The following is an 18,010-nucleotide window of genomic DNA, read 5'->3' on the forward strand; positions in this document are numbered from 1 at the left end:
GTCGGCGCAGCTTACTGATGACCATTTCAGAGGTGATGGCAGGGAGAAGGTCCACTTCGAACCAGTTCGAGTAGGAGTCGACCAACACTAGGTATTGCTTGCCACGCCATTCGAATATGTCAGCAGCCAGCGATGACCAGGGCATGGCAGGGGCAGGCTGCTGCAGAAGTGGCTGCCGCTGCTGATGTGGGGCCAGGGTGTTACAATCAGGACAGGAGGCTACTCGGGCCTTAATGTACTTTGCCACTTCAGCTGCTGCAGAAGTGGCATCGGCTCCGGGATGCCCCATGTGGGCAGCGTTGTAGTACAAGTTGTATAGGGAGGCAGGGACGACCACCTTGTGACCCTTGATGATGATCCCGTCCCGGAGCACTAGTTCATCGCGAACCAGAAAGAAAGGGTGGATACCAGCAGGCAGCGAGGTTCGTTTGCTTGGCCACCCCCGCTGGATGACAGCTGCGAGCTGTTGCAGGTCGGGGTCGTTGGCAGTGTGCTCAACCAGGCACTGCAGCTGCTTAGAGGGAACAAAGTTGAGATTCAGTACCTGCAGATCCTCCTGTTCGTAGGGATGCCTGTCGCAGGAGGACCGGGGGACCCTGGACAGCGCATCAGCCACATGCATCTCAGTGCCCCTCTTGTACACGATGTGAAAGTCGAACCACTGGAGCTGTAGCATCATTCACTGGAGTCTGGCTGGAGCGATGTGGATGGGTTTGTTGAGGATTGTCACCAAGGGTTGATGATCCGTCTCGACGGTGAACCTGGTACCGAAAAGGAAGTCCTTGAACTTGGAGCAGGCGAACACAACCGCAAGAAGCTCCTTCTCGATTTGTGCATAGCGCTGCTCGGTGTCCGTCATGGTTCGCGAGGCGTAAGAAATGGGCTGCAGCGAGCCATCATCATAGAACTGCAGGCAGGCGGCACCTATTCCGAAATGGGAAGCATCACACGTAACTACAATCGGACGCTGCAGATCGAAAAACTTGAGTCGGCGTGCTAATCAGCTTCGTTTTGAGGAAGTCGAAAGCTTGCTGGTGTTGGGGAAACCAGGACCAGGCAATGTCTTTTTTTCGTCAGTTGCCTCAGGGGTGCGCTCAACTCGCTGAGGTGAGGGATAAACTACCCCAAATAGTTCACCATGCCCAGGAAACGCTGCAGGCTGGTAACATCTGTCGGGGCAGGCAGCTCGGAGACAGCGTTGGTCTTCTGCGGATCAGGTTTCAGCCCGTGGGCCGTGAAGATGTGGCCAACATAGGGTACTTCAGCTACACGGAACCTGCACTTTGACGGGTTAAGTTTTAAGTTGATCTGGTGAGCGCGGTCTAGAATCCGTCGGAGATGGTGAGCATGCTCAGCAGCATCTTTCCCATAGACCAGGATATCATCCACAATAATGGCACACGGCAGACCAGCAAACAGTTGCTCCATGGAGCGTTGAAACACTTCGCTAGCGGAGTTGATGCCGAATGGCATCCGCAAAAATTTGAATCTTCCGAAGGGTGTGCCAAAAGTGGTTAAGTCTGAGGAGCGTTTGTCTAGAGGTATTTGCCAGAACGAGCTCCTGGCATCGAGGACAGAAAACACCGTGGCCTGACCGACCTGGGCAGCAACATCTTCTACATTCCTCATAGGGTAGTGGGGACGTTTTATTGCCAGATTCAAATCTTTGGGGTTTATGCACACCCGTATTTCGTTCTTACCCTTCATGGTGGCGACCATGGTGGAGACCCACTCGGTGGGATCGCTGACGGCTGCAAGCACCCCCATGTCAACCATGTTCTTCAGCATGGCTTCGACCTTGCCCTTCATGGCAAACGACACCCTGTGTGGGGCATGGACCACAGGCACTACCGATGGGTCAGTTGCGATCTTGTATACAAGTGGCAGCTTCCCCAGCTTATCATCGAAGAGGTCAGGGTACTCGGAGAGTGGATTCAGCATCACACGCATTTCGTGGACTGTACGGTCGAAAGACACCAGACCGAGATCCTGACAGGCCTGATTGCTCAACAGAGTCACACAGTCACAGTCAAGAATAAAAAACGACAGGTCACGGGATGATTTCTGCAGCACACAGTGGAAGGTGGCCCTCCCCACAGGTGTTAGCTCCTCTCCCCCATAAGCACGCAATATGGAGCGATCAGCAGTCAACAGCTCATTATTTCTTATCTGTTTGAATAGGGATGTTGACATAACATTCACCTTCGCCCCCGTATCAAGCTTAGCAGTGAAGGACTTGTTGTTGACAGTAATGAGCACAGAAGGATCAAGGAGGCGAGATCGGCTATGAAGGAGAGTGTAAACACTAGCATCTTCCATGGAATTGCTGGGCTCAGAGTCGAGGGCAGTGTCGACAGAAGACTGGGAATCGAATTCGTTATCAACTTGCTGAAGGTTGTTTAAAACTTGTCTAGGAGCTGGGGGAACGTTCCCATGGGAGCGACAGGCTGCTGAAAAGTGGTTCATCGTCCTACAGAAATTGCAAGCTTTACCAAATGCTGGGCACTGTGACTGCATGGAGTGGATATAATTGCAGTTGGGACACTTCTTGACAAGCGGGACCCGAGGGGCATAAGCCGGCCGCGGCGTGAGGCGAAAATTGTCTTGCTTGCGACGGGGCATAGCAACACCAGTCAGATTAATAGCCCGATTGTCAGCTCCCCTCTGCCCATGTGGCGGGGCAACTACTTCAGCTATACGGCATGCATGCATTGCCTGAGTCAGGGTGAGGTCTGGTCTTTGCAGCAGATCTGCACGTAGCTTCTGATCTAGCATGCCGGTGACAAGGATATCTCTGGTGAGCTGATCACTCATGGTCTCGAAACGGAACCGCTGAGCAAGGTAGCGCAGGTCAGCAATGAAACACTCAAAAGGCTCATCAGGCTGCTGCTTCCGTGTAAAAAATCTAGCCCGCTCCAATATGCGGTTGGAGGGCAAGTCACAAAGCTCCGCAAACTTGCGTAAGAGACATACCGGGTCATTGGCAGATTCCGCTGGCTCGACGACCTGGTCGTTGTCATCCAGGACCGCTGGATTATAGTTGAAAGCCTGAGCTCATTTCATAGCATCGGGACCGGCAAGGTTCAGCAGGAGTGAGGCTTTGACCGCATCAGGGTCATTTCAGTGCACGATGTTGATGAAGTGGTTGTAGTCCATCACGAAAGTAGCCCAACGTTCCGCAATGTCAGCGTCATAGACAAGGGGAGAGGGCTTTCGGCATGAGAATGCCATGGTGAATGGGGAATTAAACACTAGTTAGACTAGGGACAAATAAAACCCGATAAACATGAGGCGCGCGTTTAACTTGCTGACACCATGTAAAGGAGTCAAGTCTGACACACTGTAACCTTTACTGAGTCTTTAATTAAGGCACATGTCACACACGTCCCAGTACTGACTGCATCTAGTCTTCAGGTGTACTGGAACTAAAAGGGAGGAACAAGGGGAGGATATCACAGTTATACTGATATGGCTGGGCGTGGTTAGTGGTATTGAGGTAGCTACATTATAGGTTGCATGCATAAACCATCTACAGCATCCATTACCTTGGCTTTATGCCTGCCATGATTGGCTTGAAAGTAGCAACCTCAACCATTTGGGAGGATCAATCATCTTCATTAAACCTGAGTTTATTTTGTTATGTTATTTTATTTTACGTTATTTCTTAAAATTAAATCTATTTAAACTTGAGGATGCTGAACTCAAAGTCAAGGCTTGCTTGCCAGTCGTGACTGAGGCCTGGCTGCATGCAAGAATTCTGCTGAATAGCCTGAGAATTCAGACCTAATTTGAAGTGTAGAAAGTATGGATCCATTTTTACCCAAAGGGAGTGCCAAGAAGGTAGTGATGACTTGCCAGCTCATTTTGTTTTTAAGTTTTTATTTCCATGATGAAGTGGAAGGAAATTTGAATTTAAATCATCACTATTTTGATGTATATACATACTCTGTGCCATTGATTCAGGTTTCTGCAATATGAATGTTGCGACACAACCATCCCGGCACCATACAACAGTTTCCAGTTCTGAAATTCTTTTAAAATATTTTTTGTGAAGTGACTGTAGCTTTAGTACTGCTTAATAAATGATATACTTGCCACTTCAATTCATCCTAGGCTTGAAGTAGAACATAGAACAGTGCAGGAACAGGCCCTTCGGCCAACAAAGTTTGTGCTGAACATGATGTCAAGTTAAATTGATCTTGTCTGCCTGTACATGACATGATCTATATCCCTCTATTCCCTGCACTTCCATGTGCCTGTTTAAAGGCCTCAAATACCACAATTGTATCGGTCTCCACCACTACCCCTGGCAGTACGTTCCAGGCCCCCACCACTCTGTGTTATTTAAAACAAAACTTGTCCCACACATCTCCATTAAACTTTCTCCCCCTGCCTTATAGCTATGCCATCTATTGTTGGATATTTCCACTCGAGGAAAAATATTCTGTCTACCCTAAGTATGCCTCTCATAATTTCATATACTTCTATTGTCTCCTCTCAACCTCTGATGCTCCTGTGAAAATAATCCAAGTCTAGCAAACCTCTCTTTGTAGCTGAAACCCTTTAATCCAGGCAACATTCTCGTGAACCTCCTCTGCATCCTCTCCAAAGCCTCCTGGAATGGGATGACCAAAACTGCATGCAATATTCCAAATTCGGCCTCACCAAAGTCCTATAAAAATTTTAGGTTTTAATACTGATAAATCATTTGTATCATTGAACGACAATGAAAAGTTACAAAAATCTGTATTTTAATTGGCTATGATATTTTTTGGGGGGGAATGGTGCATAATAAGAAGTCAAAAGGGGCCACGATGGTGCAGCGCACCTTACTACCACAGCGCTTACAGTGCCAGAGACCCAGGTTCGATCCCAACTACGGGTGCTGTCTGTACGGAGTTTGTAGGTTCTCCCTGTGACCGCGTGGGTTTTCTCCAAGATCTTAAGTTTCCTTCCACACTCCAAAGACGTGCATGTTTGTAGGTTAATTGGCTTGGGTTTGTACACTTGGTATAAGTGTAAATTGTCCTTAGTGTGTGTAGGCTTGTGTTAATTTGTGGGGATCGCTTGTCAGTGCGGACTCGGTGGGCCAAAGGGTCTGTTTCCACGCTGTACCTCTGAACTAAACTAAACTGCGTAAATTGAATAAATGAAAACAATTAATGGAGTAGAACTTTTGCAGCTCACTGTGAAATGTTCTTTTCAGAAATGTTTTGAACTCTTTAAATGTTTTTTTGTTGAGCAGGATAGCTGGGAGATTGTGGAAGGACTTCGAGACAGTACATGTGCCATCCTGGAGCCAGAGAAGCAGGAAGGATACATGCTGAAGAAAAGAAAGTGGCCTCTGAAAGGGTGGCATAAGGTATGCTTCGAGTATTAATTGTAGAGCAATGAATCATCATTGCAATATAACAGAAGTGTCTCAAAATAGTAAAAATGATTAATACAAATCTTTTTCACTGGACATTTTAATACTACTGATGCATCATTGCTTATTTTTGTAAATTAATTCTGACATAATTAGAAGCGAGAGAATGCAAGGATTGAATAAGAAACATTTTTGTGCATGCCACCTTTTATTAAACTAGATGGTCAAGCAGTATGGAAACAGGCCCCTTGGCCCACTGTGTATGTGCCGATTATCAAGCACCCTCTACACTAATTCCATTTTCTTGCATCTTTGTGCATCCCTCATGGATTTTCCTGCCACCCACTTGCACAAGGAGCTATTTAAAGTAGCCAATTCTCCTTCCAACAGTGCATATTTGTAGATTCTGATGAAACCCACGCTGGTACAGGAAGAATGTGCATGTTCCACCCAGACGCCATCCCAGCTCATCATCCAGCTCTGATCTCTGGAGTTTTGAGACCGCAACACTAATTACTATGTCACTTTGCCAGAAGGGCCACATTAGAAAATTCAAATTCAGGCATTCCCTGTGTTATGGCCAATCGAGTTATGCAAATTTGCCTTTTACAGAATTCGTATATCACTATCCAAAAATTTGAGATGTGTAATTAAATGTCTCATAGAATGTGCGGGGGTGGAGGGGAAGTAAATAAGTCAACACTTTTCAATTTGCATTTCCTGATGCAAGCACAGATGCTGCAGCTTTACGTTATGGAAAATTGCAATATGACCCATTTTCTAATAATGTGAAGCTCTCTCAGTAACATGAGAGGGGTCACCAGTAAAGCAAGTTTCTCACACAACAAAGCTGCAATACAAATTTATAGCGAACAACCGCAGTTTCTTTCATTTTTTCCATGTATGAAGTATTTTGATCTTCGTTCTAATCATAACTGAAAATGCTGGAAAAATGCAGCAGGTCAGAACCAGTACCAATGAAAGACACAGACACACACACACACACAGACACACACATTCATGCTCCCTGGCTTGCTGATATTTTGCATTGTTTTATTTTTGGTTCGGCAGGCACGCATGCACAGACAGACACTCACAGACAGGTACGCACGCACGCAGACACGCACGCATAGACAGACAGGCACGCACAGGCACAGACGGACAGATACACAGACACGGGCGGGCAGACACAGACACGGGCGGGCAGGCACGGGCACACGCGCGCGCAGACACGGGCAGACACGGGCGCACGCGCGCTCAGACAGGTGGGCAGACATGGGCGCACGCGCGCTCAGACAGGTGGGCAGACATGAGCGCACGCACGCTCAGACAGGAGGGCAGACACGTGCGCACGCACGCTCCGACAGGCGGACAGACACGGACGCGCAGACAGGCGCGCAGACACACAGACAGACACACAGACGCGCATAGATGCACACACACACACACACACACACGCACACACATGCACACACACAGGCACACACACAGGCACGCACACGCACACACACGCGCACACACACAAACACACACAAACACACACAAACACACACACACACACACACACACACACACACACACACACACAGCCACACACACACACACAGTTTTATAGTTATATAAGGATTATACATCATATAAATCGGTATCCCATTTGCTTTTTAAACAGTGTTAACCTATTCTGCATGCTTCATAGATGTGTGCATGTTCGCTCTCAGGTACTGAAGAGCCTGAACCCTCTGAAATTGTGCCATTCAACCACATTTTGCATTCTCATTTCACAATAATGAACCATTTCATAATTTTGTTCGATCTTTGTGCATTTTCTTACCCTTTTCGTGAGTTTATCCATGTCCCTGGGTTAACCAGTTCCATTTTGGATAAGCTTGGTAAAAAGTTTTGACTCCAGTTGGAATTAACTTCAACAATGCATCACATTTGATTTCTTTAACCTCCTGGTTTAACCTTAGGCTTTAGAAGCACAGCGTGGAAACAGGCCCCCTTTGGCCCACCGAGTACGCGCCGAACAGCGATCACCCCATACACTAGCACTATCCTACACATTAGGGACAGATTTTTTTACAATTTTACCGAAGCCAATTAACTTACAAACCTGTACATCATTGGAGTGTGGGAGGACACCGGAAGCACCTGGAGAAAACCCATGTGGTCACAGGGAAAACATTCAAACTCCGTACGGACAGCAGTCGTAGTTGGGGTCCAACTCAGGTGCCGGCGCTGTAAATCAGTTAACTCTACCGCTGTGCCATTCCTGCTAATCCTTCTAATCCTTCACAATTTCAGTAACTGTGACATCTGCAGCCTTTCCCATTGTATACCGCTATCAGGAATGATTTATGCTTGCAGTTTAATGATGTAGCAATTTGGTTAGCTCGTATAATTGATAACCTATTGTATTATTTATAGTATATATATTTTGTGTTTTGGTATTAATGTGCCTATAAAAATTGACACAAGCAAGACTTTTACTGTTCTATTCCCTGGGCATGCAACAATTATCATTCTACCTACTTGAGTTTGACTTGATTGTGTTTATGCATAGTATTGTCTGATCTGATGGCATGGAAAATAAAGCTTTTCTTTGTACCTTGCCACAGGATAATAATAAATATAAACACTCTTGACCCTTTGTGGGAAGGAGGATTGACTCTGACGTTATCTTGATCCATCCATGTAAATTGCCTAAGACGGAAATGGAAAGCTTCTGCAAGGATCGTGTTTGGCACCAGATAGATCGATTATGTTTCTTGCGAAAATGTTTCATACAAGGTCTTTGAATGTTCTATTGGTTGGGACACAGGTGCAAGATGTGCTGTGATATTCAGCTAATGCATTAAGTTTATTCACTTACTAATTAGATCACCCTCCATTAAATACAATTTCACTTTTTTTCATTTCAGCGATACTTTATCCTGGAGAAAGGAATCCTGAAGTATGCAAAATCTCAGGCCGATGTGAGTATAAGAACATCCTATTAAAGTGGATCTTGCCAAGATACAAGTCATGCTGATATTTTTAGACGTGCTATATTTATTTTTAAGTGATCAAAATCAGTTTCTTAATTTACATCCTTTGTTCTGATAATAGTCCATGTCATGAACTGTGGAATTACAAATACAATCATTATGAAAAGTGTAAAACTAGCTCCTGTCTGATACTATGTAAATGCTTGCCTATTCCAAAGTGCTCTCGCCTTCCAAACTTCATAATCAAAATTCATGTGTCCTAAATTGCGCTGTGCAATTCGCACATTCTAACTTGACTTCCAGTTCACCAAACATTTTAATTATCATTCATACACCAATGTTCAAATCTTCCATGGTTTTGCTCGACGTATTCATAAATTTCTTCCAGTCTTAAGGCTGTCTTTATAATTGTGTTCCCCAAAACTGACCTTGCCTGTATCCCATAATTATTTTATGTTGAACCAAAGTTTAATCACTGGTGACTATACTTTCCCTGTTCTGTGGTCCAAAATGCCCCCCCCCCCACCCCCCCCCCACCACTCCCCATCCCCCCATAATACAATAAAAGATACACTAAAACGTACATTTGATAACAGACTAAAAACAACAAAGATGTTAAAGACGAGACAGACTATTGGTGAGGCAGCCATCGTTCTGCGCCACCTGGGAACCTGCTAATGGGTTTAGTTTTTTAGTTTCAGCTGCCAAGTTTTTCTAGGCTTAATACATTAGCCATCTGTAGTTAAAGAGCAAAAGGTAGCTTAAAACGCTAATTCTAACTGATAACTGTTAGTCTAAGGATCACCCGTTGTAATACGATTGCCTTTACCTCCATTAAAACCTGGAAGTGGTGGGGGTGGTTCCGATTTTTGCTTTTACAGCTGTAGATTCAGGAAGTTAACCTAGTGTTCAGGTTCTGAACGGCTAACAAAAGTTAATTTTACAGATTACAAAAGGAAAACTTCATGGATGCATTGATGTTGGGCTGTCCGTGATGTCGATAAAGAAGAAAGCAAACTGTATTGATCTTGACACAGAGGAGCATATATACCATCTGAAGGTATTTGACAGTATGTCTCTTGCTGAATCTACATTGACAACTTTTTCATTGTGATGGCACTGCTTAACTGTACCATTTTTGCCAGGTGAAGTTCCAGGAGTTTTTCGACGAATGGGTAGCAAAATTGCGTCACCACAGGCTCTACCGCCAGAATGAAATTGCAAAGTTTCCTCATGACATGACAAATCATTTCTTCTCCATCTCATCTGTGACTGACTCCTCACCAAGTTCTTTAAACTCTCCCTCTTTCAGAAAGGTAATACATTAAGCAAAACATGTTGAATCAGGTTAGAAATGTGCAAGGTTAATCTTTCGGGTTTCAACAGTCAATGTTATAAATCACATATCTTTGTCCTATAATGTGACTGAGAAGGGGTCAGACTGAAAAAGGAGATTTTTCCGATTACATGGTCACGTTCAGTCTATATAATTATCAACATAGTTTAGCTCCATGATATTTTCTTATTTGGATTATTGTTTTTAAGGTTTCGTATAGGTAAAGGTAATCAACTGAAACACCCTTTATTCTGCTATATGGTCATAAAATGTAACAAAATGCACATATTAAATAGTTTGAGAGTTGTGTTAAACGTGAGCCCCTGTCCAGTGGAATGCACATACAGCTTGAATTTTGAAATTAAATGGTCACCTGTCGTATGATACTTCAGCAAAGCAGTTTCATGTTCATTGACTGTGAGCAGGTAAAATGTCAAAGGAATGTGGGAGAATGAAGTCTGAATACAGGATTGAAATTTTTGCCTTCCATCACAGTGGGTTCACTGTGATGGATGTTTGTGTGAACTAAATTGTGTGTATGTCTAGGAATTGTCTTTGTTTGTATGGCTGTGGAAACAGAATTTCGTTTGAGCCTCACTGAGGCTCAAATGACAATAAATTGTATTGTATTGTATTGTAAAATATTTAATATAGGAAGCAAAAGTACAATCTTGACAATCCTAGAATCGTTAAATTGAGAGTTACACCCTATGGGTAGCAAATGCAATTTATCCCATCAGATAAAGCATAAAAAGAAGTTTAATTTGACACCTAATTCACTTTCATATCTCAAGTATTAAAAAAGTTATGGCCATTTTCATACTAGGAAATTAGCATCTTGTTCCCTATTGATTTTCTATGGACATAACAAAAAAGCTGTGATCGTGGACAGTCAAAAGCCCATAACTTTCTTAAAAATTAAGAGAACTGAATGAAATTTTCAGTTATCATAGATTGAAGCATTCTGAAACAAATATAAAACAATCTTACTTGGATGACCTGAAATTAAAGCATATAATTAATTAGTTACCCAATTGTAGCTAATTCCAAACTTCAATTACTAGATCTAAACATCTATCCATTTCTTAAGAAAAGATTAATATTTTTAAATAGCCTAAGTGTCCAAATAACATTCACAAAGAATTCACAATAAAACATGGTTTTTAAATCTCATTTACATTAATTTATAGGCCAAATGGAAGTAATTTAGTGTTCAATTGCTGTAAATTAATGGCCATTTAAATCAGCTTTCGAGTGGGATCCTGTGGAACGCGCTGGTTTAGAACGTTCCCATTGCGGTAGATTTGTACCCCCAAATGCCCAGAAAAATACTGCGGGATTTAATGGGGCCCCAAATTAGCTGCTCGCAACATAAAACTTTGTATAAAGGGATCTTAAGAAGCGCTTTTTAATGTAAAAATAAACAACCTACCTTCTGTTGTCCCTTGTATGAGATCCGGCCCATGGTCGGCAGTCGCGGGTTTGGAGGATAATTTTTAACCTACTATAATAATTAAATAAACCCATTAAATGTAAAAATAGCTCCAGCGAACAAACCTCCAAGCGATTTTTCGTCAGCAACTAAGTAGGCTGAACAAGCTCGATTTGAACAGCCTAGGGAAAAATCGCGTTTTAAACCTGCCCCCCTCTCAATGGCGCCAAAATCGCACACACAGGCTGGGACAGATCTGCAGCGACGCTTAAGGTAGGTTTTGCAACATACCTACTATGGGTTTTGAGAGCATAAACGATTTGGATGGAGCAATAGAGGAAGCACTTTTAAAACAATTTTGAATTCTGTCTCAGGAACATTCATTTTGTAATAATTGGATAAGCTTTACAGGAAAGGAATCATTCTGATATTGATATCAATAAACAACAAATGCAGTCAAGATAAAGATTATACATTATACCAATATTGTGGTAGAGAGTAATTTATAAAACAATTTCTTTTTAAATTTCAGAATGTAGCCATGACCATTTATTACCAATGCTATAAAAGCCTTTTATGGGGCTAGTAAATAATCATTTTGATCACCAGTCCTCAAAGTATTCCTTCCATATTGTTGGTCATTAGAGATCTGTGGAGAAACTTAAGGATTCATCTTTAAACTATCGATCACATGATGTGTAAAAACTTATTAATTGACTTTGTTTTTCTTATATTAAAGATAATTTGATGCATCTACTGAAACACAGAGAAACTGGGGTAAAAGATGGCATACAATTCATGGGGAAGGGGGACCTGAGATACGGCTCAGAGATGGACAATAGATTTCCATCTCCAAAACATACTTGGATTTTTGATTTTTTTTTTTTCTTTCAGCTTCTAATTTATTTTTGAACCATAGCCTTTGTATAGCCCAAACCTTTTCACCCAGAGAGTTGTGAATTTGTGGAATTCTCTGCAACAGAAGGCAGTGGAGGCCAATTCACTGGATGCATTTAAAAGAGAGTTAGATAGAGCTCTTGGGGCTAGCGGAATCATGGAGTAAGAGGAGAAGGCAGGCACGGGTTACTGATTGTGGATGATCAGCCATGATCACAATGGATGGCGTGGCTCGAAGGGCTGAATGGCCTCCTCCTGCACCTATTTTCTATGTTAACACAAACAGTTTAAGAATAAGGGGTAGACCATTTAGGACTGAGATGAGGAAAAGGTTTTTCACCCACAGAGTTGTGAGTCTGTGGAATTCTCTGCCACAGAAGGCAGTGGTGGCCAATTTACTGGATATTTTCAAGAAAGAGTTAGGTTTAGCTCTTAGGTCTAACGAAATCAAGGGATATGTGGAGAAAGCAGGAACGGGGTACTGAATCTGGATGATCAGCCATTGTCACATTGAATGACGGTGCTGGTTCAAAGGGCTGAATGGCCTACTCCTGCACCTATTTTCTATATTGCTTTAATATGCAGCAATTTTGGGTAAAGCAGTAGCAAGTCCACTAAATTATACAGCAAGATCCAAGTATGGATTAGTATGGGTGTCAGGGGTTAGGAGGGAGGGATAGATCAGCCTTGATTGAATGGCAGAGTAGACTTGATGGGCTGAATGGCCTAATTCTGCTCCTATCACTTATGACATAGAAACATAGAAACATAGGCCTTGAGAATTAAGGGACTGAAGTTTAGGGGTAACATGAGGGGGAACTTCTTTACTCAGAGAGTGGTAGCTGTGTGGAATGAGCTTCCAGTGAAGGTGGTGGAGGCAGGTTCGTTTTTATCATTTAAAAATAAATTGGATAGTTATATGGATGGGAAAGGAATGGAGGGTTATGGTCTGAGCGCAGGTATATGGGACTAGGGGAGACTATGTGTTCGGCACGGACTAGAGGGGTCGAGATGGCCTGTTTCCGTGCTGTAATTGTTATATGGTTATATGGTTATAGAAAATAGGTGCAGGAGTAGGCCAAAACTGTACGCAATACTCCAGGTATGGTCTCACCAAGACCCTGTACAACTGCAGTAGAACCTCCCTGCTGCTATACTCAAATCCTTTTGCTATGAATGCTAACACACCATTCGCTTTCTTCACTGCCTGCTGCACCTGCATGCCTACTTTCAATGACTGGTGTACCATGACACCCAGGTCTCGTTGCATCTCCCCTTTTCCTAATCAGCCACCATTCAGGTAATAGTCTACTTTCCTGTTTTTGCGACCAAAGTGGATAACCTCACATTTATCCACATTATACTGCATCTGCCATGCATTTTCCCACTCACCCAGTCTATCCAAGTCACCTTGCAGCATCCTAGCATCGTCCTCACAGCTAACACTGCCCCCCAGCTTCGTGTCATCCGCAAACTTGGATATGACCATACGACCTTATGAATAATTGTTGCTGCTATTGAAAACTGATTTTGGTCTTGGCAAATTATTATTTCAACACTTTGTGTGCTACTTAGGCTGAATTGTGTTTTTAATATTCTGAATGAAACAGGAATGTATATGTAAAATGTTCAACCAATGACTTGTTTATGAACACCATATTTGTCCCTGTATGACTACTACTCAATGGAGATTATTATTTTGATGTATTGTCTGATGAATAATGAATCATGCTGACTGAAGAGTAGAATTTTAGATTTTGAGTCTTTGGGATAGCACAGTTACTTGGGATCAATATCAGCCTCTGTAGTATGTGGTATTTCTACCAAAATGGGAACAACATTGGGCCATTCAGCCACTTGAGGTTTCCCTGTTAATCAAGGTGATTATTGCTAAATTGCCTCCAGTGTGCGGGTGAGTGATAGAACTTGAGTAAGAGGCGTCTAAATCAAAGAATAATATGAATGGGTTAGGGGAAAATTACTTGGGAACTCAATGGGCTGCGTGGACATATAACATTGTTATATCAATAGTGAGTTCAACAGCGACTGAAGGAAAATAAAATTGGACAAGCAGTTAGACCAATCTTCAATGGTTTAGCCTGTCTAACCTTCTTTGACTGCAGTCAAGGTTGTCAATATATTACTGCTGGCATCTTAGCTTTTAAGTTGTCTTTGTTTCAATGAAATCATGGTAAATTAATTTTGCATCAAAGTGAACAATTAAAGATCCAGTCAACGGTGTTTGGTACCATTGGAAAGAGGAGGGCTTGGAAATCCATGGGAGCAGAATGCTGCAAGGATTCCCAGTAATTTGTAATTTGCTGTTTGATGTCGAGAAAACCTTGCATTTATTGATTTACATTCTGATATAAATTATTGGATGATTAAATCCATCATCTGTTAAAAATTCTGAAAACATCTGCTAACTGTCAGATTGCCTCACAGATGTTGGAGTTTGGCGAAAATATGTTATAGGCAATAGACAAGGTGCATGAGTAGGCCATTTGGCCATTCAATGTGATCATGGCTGATCATCCACAATCAGAACCCCGTTCCTGCCTTCTTCCCATATCCCCTGATCACTATCTTTAAGATCCCTATCTAGCTCTCTCTTGAATGCATCCAGAGAACCTGCCTCCACCGCCCACTGAGGCAGAGAATTCCACAGACTCACAACTCTCTGTGTGAAAAAGTGTTTCCACATCTCTGTTCTAAATGGCTTACCCCTTATTCTTAAACTGTGGCCCCTGGTTCTGGACTCCCCCAACATCGGGAACATGTTTCCTGCCTCTTGCGTGTCCAAACGCTTAATAATCTTATATGTTTCAATAAGATCCCTTCTCATCCTTCTAAATTCTAGAGTATACAAGCCAAGCTGCTCCATTCTCTCAGCATATGACAGTCCCGCTATCCCGGGAATTAACTTTGTCGAACCTACGCTGCACTCCCTCAATAGCAAGAATGTCCTTCATCAAATTTGGAGACCAAACCTGCACATAATACTCCAGGTGTGGTCTCAATAGGGCCCTGTACAACTGCAGGAGGGCCTCTTTGCTTCGATACTCAACTCCTGCTCTTGTTTTCACTACTCTTTTGTGTTGCTTCTTTCTACTACATAATGATGAACTGAATAGATAAGATCGCTCCTTCAATTTATTTGTGGCTAGGACTAGCATGTTTATTTTTGATGCATTTCTAGAGCAAATGAATGTTGGTCCTTTTTCTTACTATTTGTGTTGTGGCAGATACTGTGAACAAAAACATTGAGGTTAATGAATGGGTGCATTAATATCAATGACTGAGTGGGTTGGTGGAGCTGTAATGTTCGCATATTATTCTCTGATGTAGACACTTCGTACTCCTTTCGTCTCATGGTGGGATTGGAACAAGAATTAATGTCCAGTTTTAAGTTAATTTACCAATCCAACACGTGAGGAGAAAGTTATAATCTCACTGTTATCGGCATATTTGTAAGAAATACTGATGATTGTTTTGTGATGTGAAGTTTGAGGATTGTCACCAACATATGCTGCCAGACTTCATAAATATTACTTGAAATTTGTGCAAATGTGCAGTTTTGGTCTCCAAATTTGAGGAAGGACATTCTTGCTATTGAGGGAGTGCAGCGTAGGTTCATGAGGTTAATTCCCGGGATGGCAGGACTGTCATATGTTGATGGAATGGTGCGGCTGGGTTTGTATACTATGGAATATAGAAGGATGAGAGGATATCTTATTTAAACATATAAGATTATTAAGGGATTGCACACGTTAGAGGTAGGAAACATGTTCCCGATGTTGGCGGAGTCCAGAATCAGGGGGCACTGTTTACGAATAAGGGGTAGACCATTTAGAACGGAAATGAGGAAAAAAAATTTCACCCAGAGAGTTGTGAATCTGTGGAATTCTCTGCCTCAGAAGGCAGTGGAGGCCAGTTCTCTGGATGCTTTCAAGAGAGAGTTAGATAGAGCTCTTAAAGATAGCGGAGTCAGGGGATAATGTGAGAAGGCAGGAACGGGGTACTGAATGTGGATGATCAGCCATGATCACAGTGAACAGCGGTGCTGGCTCGAAGGGCCGAATGGCCATTCCTGCATCTATTGTCTATTGAAATTAAGTGGTCACAAGAACCATAAGCACCTTGGATCTGATGAAGAAATTCCAGTATTTTCTGAAGACGCAGGAAGGAAGCGTACCTGAGATGTCACCAGTCTTAAGAATGATCCCAACCTAAAACAACACCCATCCATGTTCTACAGAGATGCTGCATGACCCGCTGAGTTACTGCAGCACTGTCTGTTTTGAAAAAAAAAGCGTCTGCAGTTCCTTGTGTCTACATGTTTCATTTTTTTTTATTATGGGTCAAATCCTAGTTTGCTTTTGTGTTTAGTTGGGAATTAATTATTTATTAGCAATGGTGATGTAAATCTATGCTGTGCCCTTGGCTATAGCATGCAGAAATGCTCTAGGGGCTTGAATATACCTATAATTGTTTCCATGAAACCAACCCTGCTCAGTGATTCAGTATTCATTCAACAACGTTCCGCATGGTAGGCTGCTCTGGAAGGTTAGATTGCATGGGATCAAAGGAGAGTTAGCTGAATGGATAGCAATGTGGCTCCGTGGAAGGAAACAAAGGGTAATGGTGGAAGGTTGCTTCCCAGACTGAATGCCTGTGACTAGTGGTATGCTTCAAGGTTTGGTGCTGGGCCTGTTATTATTTGTCATCTACATACAATACAATACAATACCGTTTATTTGTCATCTGAACCTTACATGAAGTTCAAACGAAATTTGGTTTCTGCAGTCATACAACAAGAAAAGAACCAAGACACACACAAACACAATCCACACAAACATCCATCACAGTGAATCTCCTCTTCACTGTGATGGAAGACAAAGTCTTGTCTCTCCCCTGCTCTCCATTCTTCTCCCGACGTCAAAGTCAAAGTCAAAGCCCCCGGCGGGCGCTAGAAAGTCCCGCGGCCATTTAAAGCCGCGCCGGGCGATGCAAGGCCCTGCTCCGGGACCCGACGCTGGAGCCCCCAGCGGGCGCTAGCCAGTCCCGCGGCTGATTAAGCCGCGCCGGGCGATGTAAGGCCCTGCTCCAGGTCACCTTCAACCCCGCTATTTGGGCGGGAGAAGTCGCCGTTGCCGGTGCCCCGTAAAGCAGTCTCCCACCGGGGACCCGCGAGCTCCCGGTGTCACCATCCACCGGAGTCTAGTCGCAGCAGCGCGCCACCACAGCTCTCCGCGCTCCGAAGCCGGCCAGCTCCACGATGGTAGGTCTGCAGCTCCGCCGGCTCCGCGACTTGAGCCCCCAGCTCGCTCTGGCTGGAGGCCGCTCCACGGTGCCAGGCCCCAACGACAACGGAGACCCGACAGGGAAAAGGTCGGGTCCCCGTACAGGGAAGAGATTTAAAAGTTTCCCCCACCCACCCCCCCACCCCCCACACAAACACAGTCAAAAACCCACTACAAACTATACCCTCAACAGGACAATAACATTTTAAAAAACGACAGACGGACTGCAGAGGCCGCTGCGACGTCGGTCGCGCCGCCCACTATCAATGATTTGGATGAGAACATACAGGGCAACATTAGCAGGTTTGCTGATGATACAAAAGTTAGTGGTTTTGCAGATAGTGAAGATGGTTGTGAATAATTGCAGCAGGATCGGGATCGATTGACCAGGTGGGCAGAGGAATGGTTGATGGAATTTAATGCAGAGAAGTGTGAGGTTTTGCATTTTGGGATGTCGAACAAGTACAGGACCTACGCAGTAAGTGGTAGGCCTCTGGGTAGTGTTGTAGAGCAGAGGGATCTAGGAGTACAAATGCATGGTTCTTTGAAGGTCGAGTCGCAGTTAGATATGGTGGACAAAAAGGGTTTTGGCACTTTGGCCTTCATCAGTCAGAGTATTTTAAATATAGAAGTTGGGAGGTCATGTTGCAGTTGTATAAGACGTTGGTGAGACTACATTTAGAATAT

At 43.5% G+C, this 18,010-nt stretch overlaps 1 protein-coding gene across 3 annotated transcripts in view; it reads left to right on the forward strand.

Annotated features, from left to right (window-relative positions):
• Positions 1–18,010, forward strand: part of osbpl3 (oxysterol binding protein like 3) — a 156,209-nt gene that overhangs the window by 58,300 nt on the left and 79,899 nt on the right. For all 3 annotated transcript variants that reach the window (XM_033047878.1, XM_033047887.1, XM_033047896.1), the window contains exons 3-6: positions 5,246–5,362; positions 8,290–8,343; positions 9,302–9,415; positions 9,501–9,671. In XM_033047878.1, the coding sequence (XP_032903769.1) occupies positions 5,246–5,362; positions 8,290–8,343; positions 9,302–9,415; positions 9,501–9,671 (456 nt within the window). The remainder of the gene's footprint in view (positions 1–5,245; positions 5,363–8,289; positions 8,344–9,301; positions 9,416–9,500; positions 9,672–18,010) is intronic.

Source organism: Amblyraja radiata, chromosome 2 (genome assembly GCF_010909765.2).
Source record: "Amblyraja radiata isolate CabotCenter1 chromosome 2, sAmbRad1.1.pri, whole genome shotgun sequence".
In the NCBI taxonomy this organism is placed as follows: Eukaryota; Metazoa; Chordata; class Chondrichthyes; order Rajiformes; family Rajidae; genus Amblyraja; species Amblyraja radiata.